General features: G+C 35.4%; 2 protein-coding genes and 1 pseudogene across 2 annotated transcripts; 2 read left to right on the top strand and 1 right to left on the bottom strand.

The window, feature by feature from the left end:
• On the top strand, positions 6640 to 8918 carry LOC109727762 (shaggy-related protein kinase alpha-like). The gene is made up of 6 exons (XM_020257943.1): positions 6640 to 6721; positions 7195 to 7524; positions 7712 to 7812; positions 7996 to 8083; positions 8169 to 8271; positions 8520 to 8918. The coding sequence occupies exons 1-6, from the start codon at positions 6674 to 6676 to the stop codon at positions 8600 to 8602; spliced, it is 753 nt and encodes a 250-aa protein (XP_020113532.1). The 5' UTR covers positions 6640 to 6673; the 3' UTR covers positions 8603 to 8918.
• On the bottom strand, positions 11523 to 14157 carry LOC109724923 (annotated as a pseudogene).
• On the top strand, positions 16438 to 21966 carry LOC109704311 (NF-kappa-B-activating protein-like). The gene is made up of 3 exons (XM_020225066.1): positions 16438 to 16643; positions 18263 to 19860; positions 21577 to 21966. The coding sequence occupies exon 2, from the start codon at positions 18360 to 18362 to the stop codon at positions 19818 to 19820; it is 1461 nt and encodes a 486-aa protein (XP_020080655.1). The 5' UTR covers positions 16438 to 16643; positions 18263 to 18359; the 3' UTR covers positions 19821 to 19860; positions 21577 to 21966.

Here is a 25020-nt window from a genome sequence, read left to right as displayed (position 1 = left end):
ATTGGGTCAAGTTGTCTTTTCCAAATAAGAAGCTTCCGAAGGAATCGAACGAGTAGTCTACAGACACGTGTTAGAAATCGGTCGGTTTATAATTTATTACCCTCACACACGCTTCTAGAAACTTGGAGTTGGAAGAAGTATCTAAATAAAAAATAATAATAATAAATAAATAAATAAATAAAAATAAAGAAATTTTCTTAGTCTTTGTCCTTGTTTTATAGGTCTCTGAGCCGCACCTAACGCACGAAGAACCGACCCATTCTCCTCTGCCGCCGCAAGTTTCATTGCGCACCTCGGTACATTTAAGTAAATGCTCACCAACTACTAACCGTTCATATTTTGTACCATTGCCGTTCGTATCTAGCACAATTAATTAAAATTTGATGATTAATATCTCATATTTTAAGTTTGAAATTTAACTACTTTATATTTTTAGTTAGAATGATGATAAAGTTTTCTATCCAATGATATTGTAAGATGTTTGTCTGTCAATTGGGAATATAGGTTGGTTCCGCCGTTTCACCAACAATTTTTACAACATTTCAACTTAGATCGTGTGACAACGTTTTGCAAAAACACTATAAACTGTGAAATGAATTTCTCCTTTAGGAAAATTTGGTATTAAGATTTGTTCAATGTTATTGAACAAAGTGAGCTAGAATAAAAGGAGTTGGAATAAATCATATTTTCAACTTTCTACGATCCGTGCAAGTTGGAAGTATTATTTTTCTTTTCTCACTACAACAGAATTAGGTTATAGGAACACATGTTTGGGACACTTTGAGTAAGTGTCCTATTTATGCTAAAACTTAAAAACACATCTACTAATGCCTAAATATGAAGCCCAATCCAACCAAAAATAAAAGATTACTCTACTCAACCCACCACACCCCGTCCATTTGGCAAAATTACAAATAGAAAAGAAAAAAAAAAAGAAAAATCAATTACCGTCTTTTCTTCTCTCTTCACTCAATTCACTAAAATTCTAGACGAAAAGCCTTTACTGTCGTTCTCCTCCGCCACCGCAGCCAACGAGATAGAGTTTCGGCGGTTGCTAAATGCTTAAATAAGTGTTGGTAAATTAGCAGCATTCTTTTAGGTTATAGCGACACTCTTTAACTGTCACTATATACCTAGCGACCCCACATATAGCAACACTTTTTAAAAGTGTCAGTAATTTTAGCTAGCAGCATTTTTTTGACATATACCTACGTTTAAAAGTGTCGCTATAGACCGTTTTTATTGTAGTGTCTTATCCGAGAACGTTTCTCTAGATTAGTGACATATTTGAAATATTAATCAATTGTTTTAGACAGTGGTGGAGCAAATTAAGGTTGGGAAATGTGGGAGTTAATTTGGCTTATTAGTGGGAACGCAACGCATCCATTTTCTTGTTTGGGTCCGCGATACACACCCAACTCCTTGGGTGCAAATTCAATAAAAGAAGAGAAAGAGTTGGGGGAGAGAGTGTTGTGGATGGAGTCAAAGCAGTGATGTTGTGGCGCGTTTTAGTTTCCTAATTATTAGGTGGGAGTCTTCGGTGCAAATTCAATTCATCACCATCGATGGATGCGTTTCAATAGGTACATGTTTTCAGTACGTTATCCAATAATTATTTATTTTCTTTCATATGATTAAAAGTTAACTACTTGATGTTTGCTCAACTATAGTTAGTACACATGATAGCATATTTTACCTACAAAATAATTTTATCGTATTTTAAAAAAATGATTTAAATGTCGAATGTATAATCCATTTTAGATGTTTGATCATACTCCGCATCTATCAAATACTGTGTTCTTCTTAAGATAGGCATCCGTACAAATCAATGATGCTAACAAAATAGTGAATTATAATAAAACTTCATTTTATTTTTTAGATAGTTTTATGTTCAGTTCACATTTCAAGCCATTAGTATGTATATTTATTTGTTTACTCTTTCATTAACTATTTACATATAAATTTCTAAGAGAAATGATTCAGTACTTTATTTTATAAAAAATAAAAACAATCTTAACTATTGTTCAATAAAAGATAACATGTCATTTTAACATATAATAGGTAAAAAGTTACTTCATGTCGAGGTATTTTTATAATTAAATATCGCAAAATTTAAAGAAAGTTGTGATTAATACCCCAAATTTAGACATTAATTTTGCATTAATTTATGTATTAATTTAAGGAATTGATTGATATCCCAAATTTTAGGCATTAATTTTGCATTAATTTTAGGAATTTTAGAAATAATATTATTTCTAAATATGTTGAATTTAAATATTAAATATTAAATATTTAAATTTAAAATTTTAAAATTTAAACTAGAGGAATTTTGTTTTACTATTTAAAAAAGATTAACGTTAGTAAATGTTTATGTTTGACATATTTAATATGTTTAAGAAATTTTTAAAATTTTCTAGTTTTGACATTAATTTTGTATCACTAATTTAAAAAAATTTGAATGTACGTAAATATTTAAATTCAATATAGTTAATATGTTTAAAAAATTTTAGGATTTTTCTAATTTAGGCATTAATTTTGTATCACGAATTAAAAAAAATTGAATGTGGATAAATATTTAAATTCAACATGTTTAATATGTTTAAAAAAAGTTTAGAATTTTTCTAATTTAGACATTGATTTTGTATCACTATTAAAAAAATTTGAACGTGGGTAAATGATTAGGTATATGTGGTATAATTCAAATTTATTTGTAGAATAGAATTGGACATGATAAATTAATTCAGATTTTAATAGTAAAAATTGATCTTTTAAAATAATGAGATTATACATTATAATTTAAAATATAAGCTGAGAATAAATTTGAAGTTTAAAAACTAAAAATAATTTGAAAGTTTTCTTATATTAAACAACAAAATATCTGTGGATAGAAAATAAGGTAGAGAGAGAAAGGAAGCAAAGAGAGAAGAGAGATTTTGATAATATAATGGATGTAAAATTATTTAATTACCAATGTATTAAAAGATCAAAATATTTCTCTTTAAAAAAATATTAAATCTGAGGTATAAATTAAGAATAAATGAACGATATCGAAAAATAAAGTATAAGTTACTATTCAACTTCTAATATTAGGTATGTTTTTATTTTGAATCCAACACTATCACTGTTGGTATGGGATGACTCATGCCACTCACTTTACAATAGTTTTTTACAGCGAGCTACTTCATAAACATAGGCTCATAGACCAAGCAGATGCGTTACAAACACTGGGCACTAAATTATAATGTTTGGTAGATAAAAAATAAAAGTAGATGAGAGACCTTTTTCTTTTGATTTGGAAATTCGGCCAAAATTTGTCACTTTTATACCGAAAAAGTAGATGAGTAATTCGGGTGGAGCTTTGACAGATATGTATAGAATATTACTACATGTGTCTAAACTGCTGTCATATATTAGGATAAATTACATGTTTTGTTCTCAAATTATAAGATGAGCGTCACTTTGATTCTTAAACTTTAATGCATTATAATTTTTAACTCGAACTTTTAAAATTGATACAATCACGTCTTGTAACCTAATTTAGTTGATAAAATATTGATGCATTAGTAACATAGAAATGACATAGTAGTGCTAATACGCAAATGATTAAAATGCTATATCGTTTTTGCATAGTGATTAATTAATATTTAGTTAACTAAATTAGACTGTGAGACTCGATTGCAATAATTCTAATAGAAGTTATAATAAACTAAAATTTGCATATCTCATAATTTGAGGACCAATCAAGCAATTTATTCTAAAAATTATTATGTATTAGCATACTGAATGCTAGCTAGTAGAATTCTATCTACTTGGATCGTGTAAATGTTTGATGTGGCTTCAAATATTTAGTTTTTTTAAATGGATGCATCAAATTTAAAAAAATTCTGATTTGAACACCTAACGTTTTGTTTCTTAATAATTTTTTAAGAAAATATAATGGATATTTCATCCAATGACGAATTTTAAGCACATTTTGCTAGAAAATTTATAAATAGCACTAAATATTGACTGAAAATACTATAATAAAAATGGAAAACACTTAATTACCTACAAAAAAGAAATCTTCTATGCTGTAGTGCGCACTTGTAACTTGTCATCCTGTAATACAAATTATAGCACTTTATCCTTGTACAATTTTTATTGTAGCATATTAATAATTTGCCTTCAAAAAGGATAAAAATGTACTGTAACAAAATGTTTGTGTGAAATATGTACATAATAATTGTTAGACAATATGGTTAAAAAGGAATTTAATGTTAAAATAAAATGTTAGGAATCATCTGATAATAATACGTTGTTAGCATTTTCTCTATACAATGATTAGCAATCCCATGAACATAGAACGGCCCACTAAGGCCACAATAGACCAAAAATATTTAATTATAAGGGCCGAACAAACAATAGCCTATAATGATCTCTTGGGTTCAAAGTTATGGATCGTAAAATAATGGCACAAAAAAAATACTGGGCCAAAATTTTGCTTGTCCTCTCCGCAATCGACTATATTATAAATAGGGGTGGAAACGAGCCGAGCTCGAGCAAGCTTACCTCGGCTCAAATTCGGCTTGAAATTAATTTCGAGCTTAAATTTAAGCTCAAGCTTGGATTGAAATTAATTCGAGCCGAGCTCGAGCGAGCCTAATTTCGAGTCGAGCGAGCTCGAGCCCTAAATGAGCCGCTTGAAACTCTCAATATTATACAATCAATAGTTTAATTTGTATAAAACATTATCTATAATTTGATACAAAAATATATCTAATAGTTCAAAGTACAAAATAATTATATGAAATATAGTATTATAATATGAAAAAAAATAATTTATGAGTTGAATATCTAATTTTTTCAGCCTCACATGTCTTTTCTTCCGCCTTCAATCTCTATATTATTCATTTTCATTTATACCGTCAAAAATAAATAAATTATATAGATAAATATTGGATTAAACTATCCAATCATATATAACTAAAATTAAAATTTTATATGAATAATAATTTTTTACTTTAAAAATATTCTGTATATTTTCTCAAGCATACAATTAATAGTAAGATAGGCAACGGCGGGTATATGATATTACTTGGTAACTTAAAGGGCTTCCGGCTTGGCCACTTAGGGTGAGAGACAGAAAAAGAGAAAGAGAGAAACATATTGAAAATTTAGAGCTCTGTGAAAGAAAGAAAAAATATATAAATTTAGTAAAATTTTGCTCTTTTATTTGGGTTTGCTTTTATGGGCAATTTTCAGCTTTTCTACGACAAATAAGCTGCGGAATGTCACTTACTGGTTTATGAAATGATATCTTCCATATTTTGAAGCTAACCAAATTACAGTATCAGGCCGAGTATTAAGGGAGCTCGGAAAATATTTTCTGCTGATTTATGCCATTCACTGTTATTTTTGCTTTTCTGAATATTATCAAACGCAATGTGGATAAGTTCTTCATGGTTACACTGCTACTTTAAGTAAGCTTCTAAGGATTTTCTTGTTCTTTTTCTTTTGTAAGATCTCATTTGTCTAAACTCAGAATAATCACTTATTCTGGCAGTAAAGGCTTATCAAACTTGGGGCAAAATTGCTAATATGAGTGTGGTCCTTTAATTATTCATCTTCCCACTCCTGCATATTTTCTTCTTTCTTTCTTATAGCCTGTACATGAATACGTTGGTGCAAAATCATCTATTTGAAGTTGAATTTTCATTTACAACAGTTGAAAGTGCAATATATAGAATAGAGAGTCCGGCTACTATACTATCGGTAGCACGGAGGGCTCTGTGCTACCAAGTTATTTTCGATGATGCGGCTTCCAAATCGATAATTGGCTCCGTTGGACTTGATCTACACTATTGAAAGTAGTTGGAAACTAAATTTCAGATTTTTTTAACATCATTTGACTAGTGATGCAAAAGATCTCAAAATTGACAATTTTAATGGCCGATGTGGTGTGTTTGAAAGTTTAACGGTGTAAAACAATCCAAATCTGATGAAAATTTTATAGAAAATTTTTTTCACTATTTAGAATAAGATCAGTATATCTGATTTTGAATTTAAATCTTTTGTCATCATTTTTTATGAGATTTTTATTTTCAGCAGTTTAATTTTAGATCACTTATTTGATAGGTAAATGGTATCGAAAAATTATGAAATTTAGTTTCTAAATACTTTTAATAGTGTAGATCAAGTCTAACGGAGCCGATCGTCGATTTGGAAGCTGTATCATCGAAAACAATTTGGTAGCACGGAGCCCTCCGTGCTGCCGATAGTATAGTAGCCTAGCTCTAGAATAGATAGGTATTTGTTAATATCTCTTCTTTCTTTAGTACCTGCTTTAGTTACCAGTTATGGCCCATTTTTAATCAATTTCAGCAGGAAGTGGAAGCAATGGTTGTTGATGGGAATGGGACGGAAACAGGCCACATTATTGTGACAACTATTGGTGGTAGAAATGGCCAACCTAAACAGGTAAGCTAAGCAAGATACGATGTAATTTTTTTTTTTTTTTTGCTGAATTATAATATTTATGGTTTCATATGGTAAATATATTGCTAATGCTGGCAAATTGGTTTTCTTTCCTCTCTCTTTTTGGTTGCATTTGAGGCTTAGTTATCACTAATTACATGTCAACTAAGCTATTCTTACAACCGGGAGCTTTTTGTATCATTGGCAGAGTATAAGTTACATGGCAGAGCGCATTGTTGGGCACGGATCTTTTGGAGTTGTGTTTCAGGTCAGTTTGCTAGCTTCTCTGTGTGGGGAAATGAAATACTTTCTGCTACATTAGATGATATTGTAGATTGTGCTCTTCTGTATGTCTCCCCTACTTCTTTCCATCTAGTGATTAAGGTCCTGCGTGGCTCGAGTGGAGCTTCTCTAAAAGTGTTATTTGAATAGAGCTGTTCAAGTAAACATAAATAGCCTTTTCATTTAAATTCCCTTAACATCTTGTTAAATGAAGCTTGAAGATGGAGCTTCCGCTTTTGGAATTAGAAGCTCATTTGAGTTTCCTGCAATTCTAAAGCTCCCGAACTTTTTATTTGACTAACGCCTCACTGCTGCTTCTGGAGTCGAGTACTTTCCAGAAGCAGGCCTAATAGGCATTAACAGTATAAGTGTAATAAAACACCTAATAAGTTACCTTATTATACCTTTTTTTCTTTTTCTTTTTCTTTTTTTTTTTCTTTTTTTTTTATAATTTGGAAGGCAAAGTGTTTGGAGACTGGTGAAATGGTAGCAATCAAGAAGGTTCTTCAGGACAAGAGGTATAAGAATCGTGAGCTGCAAACCATGCGAATGCTCGATCACCCAAATGTGGTATCTCTGAAGCACTGCTTCTTTTCAACCACTGAAAAGGATGAGCTTTATCTTAATTTGGTGCTCGAGTATGTGCCCGAGACAGTTAACCGTGTAATCAAGCACTACAACAAGATGAACCAGCGCATGCCATTGATATACGTGAAACTCTACCTGTATCAAGTAATAATGAACTTCAACTGGGAGCACGATCTCAACTATATTTGCATTATCTTTAAGTAATGTCGGATTGGTGGCTTAGTTAGAAATAATTATTACGCTGAGTTTAAGTTCCCACAAATAAAAGCTCATCCATGGCATAAGGTAATTCTGTATGATCCTCCACTATTAGATGTTCTGCGTTGAAAGTTTAAGCCACTTAAGAATTCATTATTCTTTTTCCCCTCAAGTTTGTATTGGGTTGAAGGTACCTAGCTTTGTTTTTGCTGTTGTTCGTTATTTTGAAATTCATCATTCTATTAAAGAAAGAAAAGAAGAGCTTATTACCACAATTTTTCTTTTTGTTGTGTAATAAGCCCCGTAGTTAAAAAATCTGTCAATTATTTGATGATAGCAATACCATAGATGACTGTTGTTAAGTGCCTTTAGCCCCCAACTCCCAAGTACTCAGGGAAAAACATGAACTGAAAGCATAAACAACGCTAAACATACTCTTTAACTCTTGTTTCTCTTTTAATGTCCTCTGTTTAGATCGAAATTTCACAAAAGGATGCCAGCTGAAGCGGTTGATCTTGTTTCTAGGCTTCTGCAGTACTCTCCACACCTACGAAGCACGGCTGTGAGTCTAGCATGAGCATTTTATGAATTGAATATGCCCCAATTTCTTTTTCCTGATTCTCAATTCAACATCATACATTGTGCAGTTGGAGGCGCTAATCCGTCCCTTTTTCGATGAACTCCGAGATCCAAACACCCGCCTTCCGAATGGCCGATCCTTCCCCCCACTCTTCAACTTTAAACCTCACGGTAAGTACCAATAGATAGCTAATTGAAATATAAACACCCCTCCCATGCTCAGATGGAACCTAATGGAAAATTTTCAAATCAATCAAATACCCAATTATGAGATATTATTATACAGCAGTAGATATAGCTGCCGACTCTGTGTAATCTTTCCTTGAAGAAGCATTACATTGGCTAGTAGTTTACCTTTTTTATTTATTTATTTTAGCTTATATTGTTGTGTAATTCTTGAACTTCACTGTGATGACCAGAGCTGAAGGGAGCCCCGATGGAGATTGTAGTGAAGTTGATCCCCGAGCACGCAAGGCATCAGTGTCTCCTTTTGGGATTGTAATCTATTGAATCAAATTCTACTCTTAACATAGCCAGATGTGTAGCTTTATTATGCCTTTAAAAAGGATAAACTAGAGACCATGAATTCAGGTGACTTCGTGCACTTTAATCTCATTGAAGCTGTGTTCGCAGCGTTTCCGTGTATTGCTATCACTGCCTCTAGTTACATGAGGCAGATTATTAGGGGTCTGTTTCTTATGTATCTCCTACGAAATCGACAGGGGATTTCTCTACGATCCTTTGCTCTAATTCACATATTCAGTTCATGGCGTAACTGAAGAGAGGCATTTGCTTTACTCACGTTGAACAGTTAAAAAGGAACAATATCGTGTTAGAAGAATTTGGCCAAATCTAAATATGAAAATGGAAACTTTATTATTCGTGCATGTTTGGTCAGTAACAAGGCTAATAATAGTATAGCAAAACTATATATATGGGTATATAGTTACAGGTAAAAAATAATCAACTGTGTTCTGATATTTCATCTCGGGCGTAACATTCCTTGTTTGAGTTGATCGTATTCTTAGTTTCGATATGAGTGTAATTGGTTCATAAGAAAGAGTTATGATATACGTAGAAGCTCCAAAAATGAATCTATAATGTATTAGTTCTCAAAATTTATGGTGTTCGTTCCATGATCTGTGTAGCGAGAAGCGCGTGCGGATTTCTCACTCAAATGTACGACAACAGTGTCACTGCATAGAATCACTATCTCACAAAATAATTTTGGGCCTGAAAAATTATTTTTCGTCATTCCCGTTCCTAGAAAATATCATTTTTATGAATTTTGTTTCTGGATTTTATGAAAAAGTATTATTTTCATCTTCTGAATATTTTATTCTAAACCCGAAAACTATGAAATAAGTTATGTTTCTTTAAAAAAAAAAAAAAAAAATTCCCTGAAAAATAAATTTTCACATTTTTCAGAGAAACGAAATACCTTCTAAAGAAACAAACATTGCTGAGACATAGAGGGGGAATTAGCTGCTGGGTGTTAATTGCACCGAGTATCCCGACTTCTTTGGGGGAGGTCTAAGCATCCTGTTTTTTAACCATTGAAAGATCAGGGGGTAATGCTGAGATTACAGTAACAATGGCGCAATTGATTCGAAAGCTCATTTTAGCTTTCCGCACCAGAAAAGCTTTTGGAGGCTTTTAAGTTTGGACTTTTCCGAGCAGAGAAACTGTTGCGATCTATATATCAACCTGAATCTCTGTCCATCTACACTGATAGGTTGAATAGTAATAGGGTACAACCTCTATTCAATAATTGAGTTTATCAACCCTCTATTCTAATGATGAAATTATAGAAAAGAGCCAGCACTTGAAAAGGCAACAAGAGCTTCATGTCACCCTACGTACACACCCTTATAGGTCAATGGATGCGAAAACTACTACTCTCCAACACTCACAATCATCGATCTCTTTAGGCACCTAAAACATTGAATACTCACATCAGTAGAAGCTTTTTCTTTAAATTCGAACTGAACTAGAGCCGCTATTTTTTCTCTTCTATCGCTATCTTCTCGATTGTAAGCAATTGTTCTATCTCTGAAGAATCGTGCATCTCATCTAAAGCAATCAGTATGTCGTCGAAAGACGGCACTTTGATGAATAGAGAAAAAAAATTATTCTCAAAAAAGCATATCGGATGATTCTTGTCGATTCTACTCGAGATATGTCGCTTCGTAGAAACAAGTGATATGCTAGGCGAATTTTATTTTGGTTGAGCAATGATTCATAGTAATGTATGGGGACGCAAAAGCTTTCAATAATAGTATAGTGAGGAAAAAATTTGTACGTGGCCCTAACTTTTCTAATAATTGTGAGGAATATCCGAACTTCTTTTTCTTTTCATAGATCTCTTTCACTCTAGTTTTCTCTTTCGTAGTGCTATAATAGAGCATTTTCTTGTGGAATCAAAGAATTTTCTCTTTCACACGCAGCGCCAAACACGTGATTGAGATGTCACATTTACAGTTCAAACTTATTCTCTAGTCCAATCTAGTTCTATCTTATCGAACACTACCGAAAAGCCAAATACTACAAGATTAGGACTCTTTACACACACCTATGCTGAAACAACTTTCATTTTTTTGGTTTCTTTGCAACTACAATCATCTTGTTGAAGCTGCATCATGGTGCTCTTTTATTCGCCAATGAACCTCCAAAACATGTCAGTTTTTCTGAGGATTTCTGTTTTAAAGGCAGTCGCATTTCGTAAGGCACAGCACGATCAAATACCAGGCAGTGAAAAGAAGCTAAAGGATATCTTGCCGTCTCATTCTTTCTTTTGTATCTTATCTCTTTAGCCTAACAAAACACACAAACAAAAAAAAGGGGCACCGACTACAGATAGGATTACTCCACTCCAAACTCAGAAAGAAAAGAAAATCCATAAAATCAGCACATCTCAAGTTTTTCAGAAATTGCTAGCAATCTGAAGTACAGTTCTCTTTATATATGAAACAAGGAAAGAAACTTCTACAATTTTGCTAATTCGAACATAACATAAATCTCTCATAATTAACATGAGCAAAGAAAGAACAAATGGTGGAGATTTATAAATACATAATTCATTATAAGGCCATATAGCCCATACGGTGCAAATAATAGAGAATTTTAGAAGCTTAACTATACCTAGCGGAAAGAGAGAGGCACACTGACATAGTTTTATGAACAGGTTAGCATAATAAGCATCCTACTATAAAGAAAACAACTCCTCCTTGACTACTTCGAAGCAGCTCCTTCTCCCAACTTCGATGGTCGAATCTCTCCTGTTCGGGGGCTAATGGGTCCTCCCCTTCCACCGGGCCGTGGGCTGATCTCCTGCCTCAGCTCACTTATTCGTGGGCTATACGCCTTCTCGGAGAAGCGCGGGCTGTTAAGGCCCCTTAAATCCGTGGTAGGTGTTNACTAATCTACTTAGTAAAACTCCAGGAACCAAATTGCAATTCATTGAAGGTTCTGGGACTACCATTACAATAAAACCCACTTGTTAACATAGTAAAAAAGGAAGGACTTAATGAGAAAGCGAGGGAAGTCCCTGCCTTGATAACTGTCCAGTTCTCATAAGCTCCAGGTGACCAGGGGTTGGGGCTGAAGAGGCGCCGAGGGATCCCTTTAGGTACGCTACCTGACGGAATGTAGGAAACTCCAGTCCATACAAGGATCATAAGTGGCACCCCATAGTCTGCGATGAAACCTCATAGCCAACCTAAATATTTTTTGTATATATTATATAGTGTTAAGATGTTCACAAAGAGAGAGAGAGAGAGAAGCCACATCGTTAAAATACTTTCTTCGCCTATATTATGTTAAAAGGTTTTGTGGTTTGAATGTTTAACTGAAAATTCTAGCTCTAGTTGTCATGCATACCAGCTCCGTAGCGCCAAGACCGAGCCTTTCTACTTCTTAGCGCAGTGAGAAGAAGGCCAAATGACAGAACGAGAGCAAACATCCCATTTGCAAATCTCCATGATGGAATGAATTCCAACGCTTTGGGGTTTTCTCTTTTTGGTATGCGGAACTCATCCACAAGCCCCTGATATATCAAGCAGACTCATTAGCTACAAAATAGCTGACATAGTGGCAATTAGTATGTATAACTGTATGGCATGGATTGTACTCCTCTGCTAAGGAAGCATTTACAGAAATCAGTTCAAGATCACACATTACACATGAAACATTGAAATCGAGATTTCCCCAAACTCTCCTCCTCCTTTTTCATGAGAACATTTTTGGCTAAATTGATGGAAATTCCCCTTTAAGTATCATGATTTTCACACTACTCTCCTGGAATATCAAAACCGACATTGCAATCCACTGATCTATGAGCCAAAGAAAATAAACTAAAACTAAAAATAAAAATAAAAATTATTGCCTAATGGACATATATGGAGGGAAATCAATAAGACCGTGTGTTTCAAGGGTGATATATAGGTATCGATACTTTAGGGTGCAAAGTAAAAAAGGTCGCACTCGCTGTAGGGGTTTCCTGCAATTTAGGCATTTTTTAAGAGTGTTCCTAGGCTTACAACTCTACTAGGATTGTAATCTTACAACTTAGCCTATCTAAAGGCTATAATTAACGCACTAGTATAATTGAACTTTTTTTTTTAACTTTAAACCGAAATTGTTGTTCAAACCCTTAAACCATTGGATTAAGGGTTGTAAAGATTACAACTCTTTTGGTATAGATGTTCATCAACAAAGGTCATTGGCAATACAAGCTTAAAGGAAAGAGAAGAGTAACCTCAATAGCTTGTTGCATAAAGAGCATGGCAATCAGCAGGCCAAACAACTCGCCAGCTAGGCGAGTAAATCTATTGATGATCGAGCACGCCCCAAGTATAGACAGTAGGAAGAGCAAGAATGCAGTCCACACACAAACCCTGCCAAAATCAAACCAAATAACAAACTAAGACCAATTCTGATGTCAAATTCAAGAAGAAAAAGGCAAGGACCATCTTTTCTTAATCGAATTACGAGATTACGCCAGAAACAATCCCCGACCCAAATCGGCTCGATCTTTTGCAAAATTGAACATGAAAGTGTACATGAGCACTGTGGGCTCCGCCACGCCAAGAATCAAAAGAGGTTGGCCTCCTATAATCGAATGGATAATACCGCAAAGAGCAGTCGACGCCAATGTTTGTACTGCTGTTATGACCCCATCTACCAACACCAGTTTTAATCTCATAAAAATTAGCAATTCAGCGAAAAACTTTGCTAATTTATAGCATCTTATAAGGTGCTTCAGCATAGTGCAAATGGACAGAATAAGTTCGTGTTCCTTACCTGTATTTCTTTCCAACTGTTCTCCAAATGATATCACCGGAATCGCCAAAGCAAAGAAAATATATGTAGTAGGAGCCAAGATTCTTTATGAAGAATGATTTGAACATAATATGTTATTGAGATATAGAGGAATCTAGTACTTGTGAGAGAATAATTCAATACTGATCCTTATTCTTCGCATAATTTTCAAAAAATATATATATATATATATATTCACCTGATTCCGGTGCAAAGGCCGCCTGTCCAATCTTGCTTGTAGCACATAAGTCTACCCCGAAGATCATTCTTGATGCCGCGCAACGGCACGAACGTTTCCTCCATTGTTAAGTTTATTTCGATGAGTTAGCTGCTTTTTATTCACTCTGGCGATATATTTCAAAGGAGAAAAACTGCCCAATAATCTATCGGGACGGATTAGATCAAGGAACGAGAGTTACATGGTTTTGTCCACTAAATCTGGTGCACTAAATAGCAATGCCTAAGAATCTGAAACAAGAGACACAGATTCAGAGCCTCCCAGCTAAGGCAGATCCATGAAAAAACTCACAGAATGTTTCCAAGTACATAGATCAGGCAACAGCAAAGTAAAGACAAATGGTTAATCACAGTGGAAACAAACTAGCATTACATATAGTGTGCATGAGCCCCAGGAAACACAACAACATAATCAGGTCAACAAAACCCCCCACGTCCCCAAATCCCCCACCGACAACAGTGACACTAAGGAAACCCTAACAAAGGCCAAGGCCAAGGCCAATGCCCNGTATCAGGAAATGTGAGGTTGATTAAAGAAGAACCCTACTGGATGGGTGGCTCTTGAAGAGAGAGAGAGAGACAGAGAGAGAGAGAGAGGGGGGGTTTGTTTTTGAAGTAATTTGATGGTACCAATGGCAGGCCAGGCCATGCCAAGCTGGCTGGCTGGTATGGTGGAAGCAGACAACCAGCTTCTAATCTGTGGTTTTATTTGATTTTTTTTTTTTTTTTTTAAATGTTACTTCACATTGTTTGAGTAATGTTTGGACTGGGGAAGTATCGGTGTCCTTAAAAACAGGGACCTTTTGTGGAATCCGGACTTCTTCTTATATAAAAGTCATGAACTGCACCAGAAATCAGAAAATAAATATTTAAAGAAACAAGAAAAATGACAGAATAACCTTCACAACTTGTCCCATTAATTATGCAGCCCAGGTTCTCATTAGTTTGGTGCTTCTAAACATTGTGGTCCTCTTAAGAATGATGACATAGTAAGCTTGTCCAGGAATTAATTCATTACCCGTAGAAATTTCGAGAGAAAAACAGATCCAAGGGCGATTCTTCAAATAAATTAGAGAATTTCTGTTTAAATGACAGGCTAGAGACTAATTTGCAATTCATTACAAGATTAAGGGTACCAGTGCATTCTAATTTATTTTTATTTTTTTTAAAAAAAAGGTATAATTCTTGGCTGAATAGCTGCAGCAGCATTTCCGTCATTCTTCATGCGTTCATGGTTAATTGACCCACGCGATAACATATTGGTTGGACCTATTGCACGGATCGCACGCTACACACTTCATTTATTTAGTATAAAAATTTAGCTACAGGAATTAAGACAACGTGGTCTCAGGAGAGATGTAAGACAACCAGAGCAAAAAAAAGACAAAACCAAAACAAACCAAAAAAAGATAAATTTTTGTAAGTGTAGTTAAATTTGACGAGGACATCGAGTTTAAAAGGAAGGAATGTGCTTGTAATGCTCTAACTCAATCATTTTCCCATCCAACATGGGATAGGGTGATGTCCTCGTCAAGGTCCAAACCTTTTTTAGATCCTGATGTCCTTGTCAAGGTCCAAACCCGTATGCCCAGATCACAGATAGCGGATCAGTAGCACTTTGCGCTGTATAGCACTTAGTTCCTAGATCACAGATATACATGCCGGTAGCACTTTGCCCCGAATAGCACTTAGCTCTTACACACTTCTGGCTGATATTTGATTGATTCCAATTGTAACGATCTAATCCGCTAGCAATAATAACTAAATTCTTAGACCCAATTATTATTATTAGTGTGTAGATCTCATATATTCTAATAAAAATCATTTTGTCATTGATGTGAGACTATTGGGGTGTTGTAATGCTATTCCTAAGATTTATACGGTAGGTTTTTAAATTTTTGTGCAGCGTGTTTTGCTTAAATTGTTGTCCAGATAAAATTGTTTGAAACATCCTTTACTGCTAGCTAGCAAAGTTGTCTGGAAGGTTGTTACGAGACTCCATTGGCCCGAGATATGGGAAAAAAAAAAAAAACTACCTGCNAAAAAAAAAAAAAGCTACCTGCTTTGTTTTTTTTTTGAGAATAGGTAGCATGCTACTAGCTTTATTTATAGAAAGGATGAATTAGACTACAGGGGCGAGGCAGCCTGGGCCTCTGAAACAAAAACACTACACCCAACCGAAAAAAAAAGTTTTAGGGTCAGCGAATAATTTCCCACATGCTTTGTCTTTTCTAAAAATTAACAGTTCCAAAAAAAAAAGAAAACTACCTGCTTTGTCTTTTCCAAAAATTAACAGTGTGTACATATATCTAAATAGCTTTGTGATGAAAAATAATCAAGTTTTTTCTACTGGCATCAGAATTCAGAAGCAGCCACTCAAATCAAAGTTTCAACTTCTGAGACTTTAGAAGCTAGCTCACTTTAATAAGTTGCTTAAGCCATAGGCTCTAACTATTTTTGATCATAGTTAGTTAATTCGTGAATAATTCGTGAATAATTCGCGATTCGCGAATAATTTGCGAATAATTCGCGATTCGCGAATAATTCGCGAATAATTCGCGATTCGCGAATAATTCGCGAATTTTTGAAGAAACGAATTTAACAGCAGTATACGTAAGCTTTTTTTTCGTAAAAGTACTTGTTCGCGAATAATTCGCGATTCGCAGGTAGCGGGCTTGCAGGTAGCGGGCTCGAGGACGGGTCGCGGACTCGTGCCGGGTCGCGGGCCTAATGGGTGGCCCAAAACAGAAAAACAAAAAAAAAAGAGAAAGAAGAGCCGAAAAAGGGTTTTGCAATTTGCCCTGACACTTCACCCCTGCCGCCCTGCTGCCGACCCCAGCCCCATCCCTTCCCTTCCTCCTCTTCCCTTCGAGCCATCGGAAGCCCCCGCGTGGCCACATCGAAGATCGGGTTCTTCATTCTTCAGAAATCAGAACCCTCCCCGTCCTCGTCGCCTCTTCCTCTTCCGCTTCCGCCTCCGCTCTCCAAACAATGGATCAGTAATTGGGTTGTTCTTTACAAGAATTTTTATGCTTTAGTTTCTCTCTCTCTTTCTTTCCTTTATTTCATCTTCTCTTAATTACTAACTGTATGGTTTTGATCAGTAACAAGACCATGACTACAACATGTAGCATCATTGTAAACATGCATTTGTTAAGATTCATTACTTCCTTTTTATCTTTAATCTCTACAGTATACATGAATATGCCCAGCATACAAGAATAATCAGCAAATAAGGTTTTAAGAATTAAGTCCTCAAAAGGTTTGATATGCTCAGCAGGTTTGAAAGTCACAAGCATATGCATTGATTAAAAACCAAGGGAGATCTAGCAAACTTAACAAAGGTACATGGGTGTTAATTGGCAATACTGGGAATTTCCGATAAATTTGGAGAAATAGCAATATGGAGATACAGATTTGAGTTTGCTATTTGCTTAATTATATATTTATTTTGGAACATAATACAGTTTGCTAATTTTTTACTTAATTAACTTAATTTTATAGCTCTTTATTCTTATATTTTTAAGAATTATGAGTATTTATACTAATTGCATAAAACTTGAGAGACAAAAAAACTTAATTTAATAGCCGAATTTTTGATCCCGAATTTTTAATTAGTGAACGTATAATATCCGTATAAATCACGTATCCGAATAATTGGCGAATCCGTTTTTTTAACCGTATTTTTCAACGAATTTAAAAATTAATAGACGAATTATATCCGAATTATATCCGTACCGAATTTTTGCCGAATCCGAATTAACTAACTATGTTTTCGATCTGCAAAAAGCGGTTTGTCTCACATCATCATCCCAAATAATTTAAAGATCAAGTTGAGTTTATATATATTATATGAATTTCTAGGCCCTGTACTGTTGATTGTTCTAAAATTCCAGATCCTCAGCATGTAGCCCACATTTCAAAAGGATAGCACTCGTGAATAATAAATATTAGATGCACTACCATGCAGGGGGAATAAAATAAACTTGATAACCATATATATGCATCAAGGGATTAGCTAGGTCCCTTTGATTAGATTATCCCAACGTTGAGACTTACATCAAGCCACCAACTTCATACCTATCCATCGGACTTGCATCATCACAAGCTGTAGATTTCAGATTGTGATGACTTGTAAGGTGCTCCATTAACTCTTACGAGTAACCGACTACACTAAACTAAACTAAATCGACAGAAAGAGATCAAAAGGTGCGAGTTTGATTATGATTCTTATCCCATGATATTTTGCTAGAATTAACATATATATATATATATACATGATCATCTTATGACGCCGATAGACCTTTGAGATTCGGACTTGTATTTATGCCATATTAAAATCATACTTCAGAACGACTCGTCGCGAAAGCTGTAAAGTTAGTTGGCGATTTAGCAGAGTAATCTACCTTCTTAATGGCAACTCATGCTTGTACAGTTCTGGAGCTTACCATTCATAAAGTTCGTTGCATATAAATTAATGAATCGGTTAGGTAGAGAAAGATGACAATTTTTTTATTGAAGGCTAATGTTCGTAGGTGATTAATTTCATTGCTGCCAAACATCTTTACTGTGTGGAATAATCGTATGAGCTTTGATTGGACACTGCAGGAAAGCCTCGATTGCCAAAAAAAAAAAAAAAGACTCACAACTCCAGAATAAATCATCCTCTAAATTCGAAAAGCTTCATCGATATCATCCACGAGATGGGTAGGGGAGAAACGCGGAGGCCCGAATCGAGGCTCGCCTCCACTGTGGAGATACCCGAGAGGTCTAGGGTTTCCCGCTCCCCCTCCCCGCTCCCCGACGCCGACGACGACGATCGCCGCCGCGGGCCTCGCCGGAACCCTAGATCGGAGACCCCACCGCCGCGGCGGCGCTCCAGTAGCCCCTATCAGGACCGCCGCCGTCGATGGTCCCCCTACCACGATCGCCCTTCTCGGAACGGCAAACCCTATGGCTCCCGTGACGACGACGACTCTGAGGAGGACGATGAGGAGCTCAAAGGTTTGAGCTACTTCGAGTATCGGCGCCTCAAGCGCCAGAAGCTGAGGAAGAAGCTTAAGAATTGCATATGGACGGCGACCCCGAGCCCTCCCCGGAGCGAGAGGGAGCAATCCGAGCTGTTCGATGAGCCCGATGGTGCGTCGGATTCGCCTGTGGAGGAGGAGGAAGAGGAGGAGAAGAAGGTAGAGAAGAAGGGGGCCAAGGAACGGAGTGCGAGCTCCGGATCAGATGAATCGGAGCGCAGCGCATCTGATTCGGAATCGGAAGATTCGAGGAGGAGACGGGGAAGGAGAAGTGGAAGAGGGCGGAGCCGGCGGAAGAGGAGGTACTCGGATTCGAGCGAGGACGCAAGCGAGAGGCGCTCTGATGAGGATTCGGGCTCAGAATCGGAGAGTTTGGATGATTCTTTGAGCGATGATGAGGATAATAAGCGGCGTAAGAGGAGGAGCAGGAGATCGGGGAGTAGCAGGCGGAGGAAATCGAAAAGAAGCACTAGTAGTCGCAAGAAGAGTAGGGCTAGTTCAAGCACAGATGAGAGTGAGGAGTTCGATTCTAGCCCTAGACCCAAGAAGAAGAAGACCTCAACAAGGAGCAAAAAGAGCAAACAGTCGAAATCGGAGAGCTCTTCAGACTCTGATCCAATTCCTGCTAAGGTTGATTCGAAGAAACCCGAGATCGATCCGGAAGCGCTTATGTTCAAGGAACTGATCGAAGCCCAGAAGAAACCTGTTCTGGAAAATGAGCCTCTCGTAGGGCCCGTTCCCCTCCCACGTGCGGAGGGCCACATTAGCTATGGTGGTGCACTTAGGCCCGGAGAAGGTGATGCCATTGCTCAGTATGTGCAGCAAGGGAAGCGAATTCCAAGAAGAGGAGAGGTCGGTCTCTCTGCGGAAGAGATCCAGAAGTTTGAGGGCTTGGGATATGTGATGAGTGGCAGCAGGCATCAGAGGATGAATGCCATTCGTATCAGGAAAGAAAACCAGGTTTACAGCGCGGAGGATAAGCGGGCTTTGGCTATGTTCAATTATGAAGAGAAGTCAAAGAGAGAACACAAGGTTATGGCCGACCTGCAGCGCCTGGTGCAGCGGCATATTGGCCAGGACGTGGGCCCTTCCCATGATCCGTTTGCTCTGAAGGCTTCTGATGCTGCAGATGGTTGAATCACCTGTGCTAGCAATCTTGTCCATCGAGGTTCTTTAGGTATGTTGATTATTGCGTTGCTTTAGCATTTATGGTGTTATTCCCGGCTATCAGTTTATTTGTTTTGGCATGTATCTGGAAGTCTTACATTTGAGTATTTCGTGGTATAATTATGCTCCGCTGCCGTCATAATGTAGAACTAAAGATTACGGTATAGTTGTGATTTACAATCATAAGAATGTCACTGCTATAACATCAATCATAATTACATTTGAAAATAATGGTATAATGATTCTCTAAATTGATTTACATTTGGAAATAATGTTACTGAATCTTGAGTTTGCTACTTGAACAGAGTGCGATGAATGGTGAAAACATGAAACACAACATCGAACCATCGCCGACATTGGTTATCGAGTAATAACTTTTGGTGATAGGATATTACTGCTCTTATTGCTAGTAGCCGTAATTGACTTTGTGTTGAGCTAGATTCTCTTTTAATTCTTTGGGAATATGACATGGATTGAACAAAAAATTTAATCGGCTCTGCAGGTTGTAATGCACATGTTGAAAAATGAAAGCCATCAAATATAAGTAGTGTAGAACTATAAGCAAAAAAGTACTAGAACCATAAAAATGTTTAAAATTATGTAAGTAGAATTCTAATGATCGATCAGCTAAAAAGTTTTCAATCAACAAGTTAGAAATTCCCTATTGTTATTGCATTAAGTATATCAATTTTTACATGTGAATTCAAGGTTTATCTTTTTAGTTGCTCAAAAGTTTAAAGTTGGATGCTGTCAGATTTGAACGCTGGGAGAAATGGCCTCAGGAACTTTCATTGCAAAATGTTAGAAACTTTTGTTACCATTGAGGTTAATAGGGCTGCTGTGACATTCATCGTACTCCCCAGAAATGATGAAAACATGCCTCTGGGAGTTAAAAGGAGTTAAAATTCAGAAGCACTCAGCTCTCATTTAAACATAAAAATTTCTTAATTAGTTGTATCAACACAACGACCAAATAGCAAAATGCAATAATTAGCATTTGCTTATAGTTTATTGCTGGTGTTCCAGATTTTTCTATTTAGTGATTGTAACTAGCAAAATGTTCTTTTATGACTGTTTTCCTGTTAGGACTGAATCATGCTATATGCTCTTTCTCAGAAGTTTAATACAGCGAAAATGAACAAGTGCCATTCTAAGATATTCCGATGATCAACTTAATTCCTTGCCCCCTGTATTCCCCTTCCCAACCACCCACCCACCCCCCCTCCGCTTGCTTTCCCACTTTGTTGTTACCCTTTTCCCCCTTAAATGTGATTCACGACCATATGCTGTGCATCCAGTTGTCTTTATTTTCCTCTGAGAGCTATGTATCAGATAAATGTGATTCACGACCATATACCATGCATCCAGATGTCTTCCTTTTCCTCTGAGAACTATATCAGAAACTTACTGAATGAGCAGTTTCAGAGTAATCGTCAAATAATAATAGCACAAAATTGCTAATTCATGCCAGCCAATACAAGTATTTGGACAATGTATTGCAACTCACATGATCACATTAATGTTTTATTTGAATTTGTCAACTTTACTGGTTGCGCAACCTTATTCTTTCTTATGTTTACTGCAGAAGGTAGTGCAACCCTTGCTTGTATTTTGACTTAATTAATGATTCAGTTCTTTTAAAATAGGCGACAGATCTAGAAAAAGATTTTTCTTGTGCTTTTTCATTTTATTACTATGATTTATACTCTGTTCTTACCTACTGCAGCTCATTTCTGGATTCTCTAAGTCAGCTTTTGCAACATTCTGATCCAGAATTCTCTCTCCCATATTATCTGGAGTCGTATTATGTGCTATGTATTTTGGGAAACTCCCGTAATGGTTTTACTGCTATGGTGCTCGAGATAATTGTTATGTATTCGACCATTTACTATGCATAATATTTTGAAGAATTTTACTGTCATTTTCTCTGCGTCTCTGCTGTCAAATTGCTCGAGCACTAAACTATGATGTTCGTAGTGGGAGTTGCAGCGCACCCAGATCTGTCTGTCGCTTACAGGCTGCTGTCTGATCAAACCGTGAATTGTTTCAAACGAAGTGTAAAGATTCAACAATCAGAACAATATAGGGGTCGGTAATGGATTGCATGGTTCATATCTATTTGATGTAATTGTTATCAAATCTAATCCTGGGATTTTATATCCTTAACCGCAGAAGCGGTGTGCACCGTTCAACTACGGCAATGTTTGGTGTTGCTGATAATGGAATAGTCTTCTCTCAGGCTGTGTTTGTTGACAGCTATTTCTTCTCTACTGTTGAACTCTTTTTCTAGTTTTTATGAAGGGAAAATTCCTTTCTCAACTTATTAGCCTTTTTTCCTAATTAAAACTTCTGTTAGCTTGGTATTTGATCGTACCGGATGAAAAGTTTTGAATGAAAGGTTGGTTTAGCATCTGGAGAATTCACCGATTGTTGTAAAGGTCATTCAAGTTTATTCCTAGCTAACGTTTCTGAGCACAAGGGGTTGGGCACAAGGATTGATATTACCATCTCAACGCAGCATTTGGCGAAGACACATGGTATTCTTGACAAAAATCAATTAAAACTCTCTATGTCATGTATCCGCAAGGTTAACATTAACAATACCCTAACAAATGTTTGCAGGAGATTAAAATCATTGCGATGATTTATAAGGGCAGTAAAAATGCCAGCTGTATCTATCTTGGAATACTGCTAAAGACGCTGCACCTGCTTTATACAAATAGCACGCGGTGAGCTACATTGCATAATAGAGTTCAAGTTATGAGATAATACTAATTGGTTGAATTTTTTGAATTTTTTTAAAAATATTTCTTGAATTTTTTTTCTCTATTGTTTGCTAATTGGTTGTATAAATAATATCATTTTATTTTAAATATATTTTAGATTTTTAAATTTTTTGCACTTTCTCTAATGTAATTATATAATATGATTAATTCAAATTTTATATATTTTTTGTATATTTTTTTCGAATATTAATTTCTCTTTAAATAATAAAAAATTATGAAAAAAACTTATATTAATTTTATAGTAAAAAGTTAAATTTATTGTTTATGTTTTAGTTTTAAAAAAAATTTATAAATTTTTTAAAATAGTTTTAAAAATATTGCGTATAATTGTGTAAATCAAAAACTATAAGTCAAAAAATTATAATTTAAACTCTTTTTCTTAAAAAAATATTTTTTTAAAAAATAGTAACTTTATGTAATATGATTAATTCAAACTTTATATATTTTTTGTAATCATTTTTTAAAATATCAATTTCTCTTCAAATAATAAAAAATTATTAAACATATTTAATAAAAGAGTTTTCCAAAAGTTTGGTATAATTGTGTAGAGTAAAAACTGTAAGTCAAATTTATAATTTTAAAAAAATTTATTCCTTTTTCTGAGAAAAATAAATTTTTGAAAAAAAAAAAAACTGTGGGACTGTCATGAAGCTCGGCGCGGCCTGGCACGGCCCATACTGGGCGGGCCAGGGGGGCAGGCTGGGCCTCCCACTCTGAGTAATCGGGCTGGCACAGCACAGCTCGTATTAATAACTAGGTCAGGCCTGGCTGACCCTTGGCCCGAATTGGCCCGGAAAATGTGGGCCGTAGCAGTCCGGCACGGCCCACATTACATCCCTACTGTTAATGGAGACAAAAAATGAAAGCATTTTAAAGAGTTTGTTAGCTTATAATTCATCCGGTTAAGTGATAGTGATAGAGAGCTAGACTGCTATAGTATCGGTAACACAGAAGCCTCCGTATTATTAAGTTGTTTTCAATGATGTAACATTCAAATTGATTATCGGCTCCGTTAAATTTAATCTATACTATTGAAATTATTTGAAAACTAAATTTCACAATTTTTCTACATTATTTGGCTAGGAATCAAAAGGTCTCAAAATCGACTATTTTAATAATTAATGTGATACGTTTGTGAATTTAAAGATATAAAACAATCCAAATTTAATAAAATTTTTATAAAAATTTTTTTTACTACTTAGAATAAGATCAGTATCTCTGATCTTAAATTCAAGTCTTTTGTTATTATTTTTTATGAAATTTTTATTTTCAGCCGTTTATTTTTAGACTATTCGTTTGATAGGTAAATGATATCGAAATATTATAAAATTTAATTTCTAAATACTTTCAATAGTGTAGATTAAATCTAACGGAGCCAATTGCGTGAAAGCCTTCATGCTATCAATAGTATAGCGGCCGAACTTAGTAATAAATGTTAACTTATTTTAAGAATTAATTAAAAATAAGAAAATTATGGGGCCAATCTGGCCCTTCTTAAACAGTTGACGATGCAACATAAATTCTATATTTCATAGTAATCGAATCAAAATAATCTTATAAGAGCCAAAAGTTGATGCTTCTATTTGAACATGTAACTTCTACTCAAAAACTTCACCAAAACACGACGAGCATTTCTATTTGAATAGCACTTTTGCAGAAGCTACTTTATCTATTTCTCCACCAATTAAAGTAACCAATCATTATCCATCTTCTTATGCGCATGCCTCCTCTAATACTTTAATAATTATGATTGTATAGAAAGAACCTTATTGGTGCAACCTTTTCTCTCAAAATAATAACAATAATTATGATTGTGTAGAAAGAATCTTATTGGAGCTGCGCACGAGCACAACTCTCTTTTCGATCACATCACACTAACAAACCAAAAGAAGCAAATGTATGCGTAGCATCTTTTCTCTTCCATCATGCATGTTTGATGCCTTGTTTGATGTGGAAACCGCCCCTTCCAAAAATCAACAACTAAAGCATATATATATGGCTTTGGACAACTTTTTAGTATTCCTCAAGGAGCCCATCTCTATCCACACCCTTTCCTTTTGCTTCTATCCTAAACTAACTAATCTCAGTAAATGTATAATGGAGTATTAATTAATAATTATGCCCCTAAGTTTTGCCTCCTTTGGTAGGATATGTAGGCTTTTCATTCTTATAAGCTCCCATTAATTACTTACCATCCCCTCAAATTAAGTGCACAATAAAATAAAATGAAATAATAACAGCCATTCAGGTGGGCACCTCCAATATATAAGGTTTTATTCCTATCTGATGGCGTATAGTTTGCCATATTTTCGCTTTTATTTCTGATAGTTAATTATAACAATGTATTTGGCTAAGGGAATCTAAAATGTATATAATTTTGAGAC

This window comes from Ananas comosus, linkage group 2 (genome assembly GCF_001540865.1).
Source record: "Ananas comosus cultivar F153 linkage group 2, ASM154086v1, whole genome shotgun sequence".
NCBI lineage: Eukaryota > Viridiplantae > Streptophyta > Magnoliopsida > Poales > Bromeliaceae > Ananas > Ananas comosus.
The sequence above is the reverse complement of the archived record's forward strand: the minus strand, read 5'-3'. Positions and strand labels throughout refer to the sequence as shown.

What these genes read in the sequence shown, in the direction of transcription:
- LOC109727762 (XM_020257943.1), top strand. Translation starts at nt 6,674, where the DNA reads ATGGCAGAGCGCATTGTTGGGCACGGATCTTTTGGAGTTGTGTTTCAG. An exon ending in ACAATTTTTCTTTTTGTTGT is followed by an intron (nt 7,813 to 7,995) that starts GTAATAAGCCCC and finishes TCCTCTGTTTAG; the next exon opens with ATCGAAATTTCACAAAAGGA. An exon ending in CTTCAACTTTAAACCTCACG is followed by an intron (nt 8,272 to 8,519) that starts GTAAGTACCAAT and finishes TGTGATGACCAG; the next exon opens with AGCTGAAGGGAGCCCCGATG.
- LOC109704311 (XM_020225066.1), top strand. Translation starts at nt 18,360, where the DNA reads ATGGGTAGGGGAGAAACGCGGAGGCCCGAATCGAGGCTCGCCTCCACT.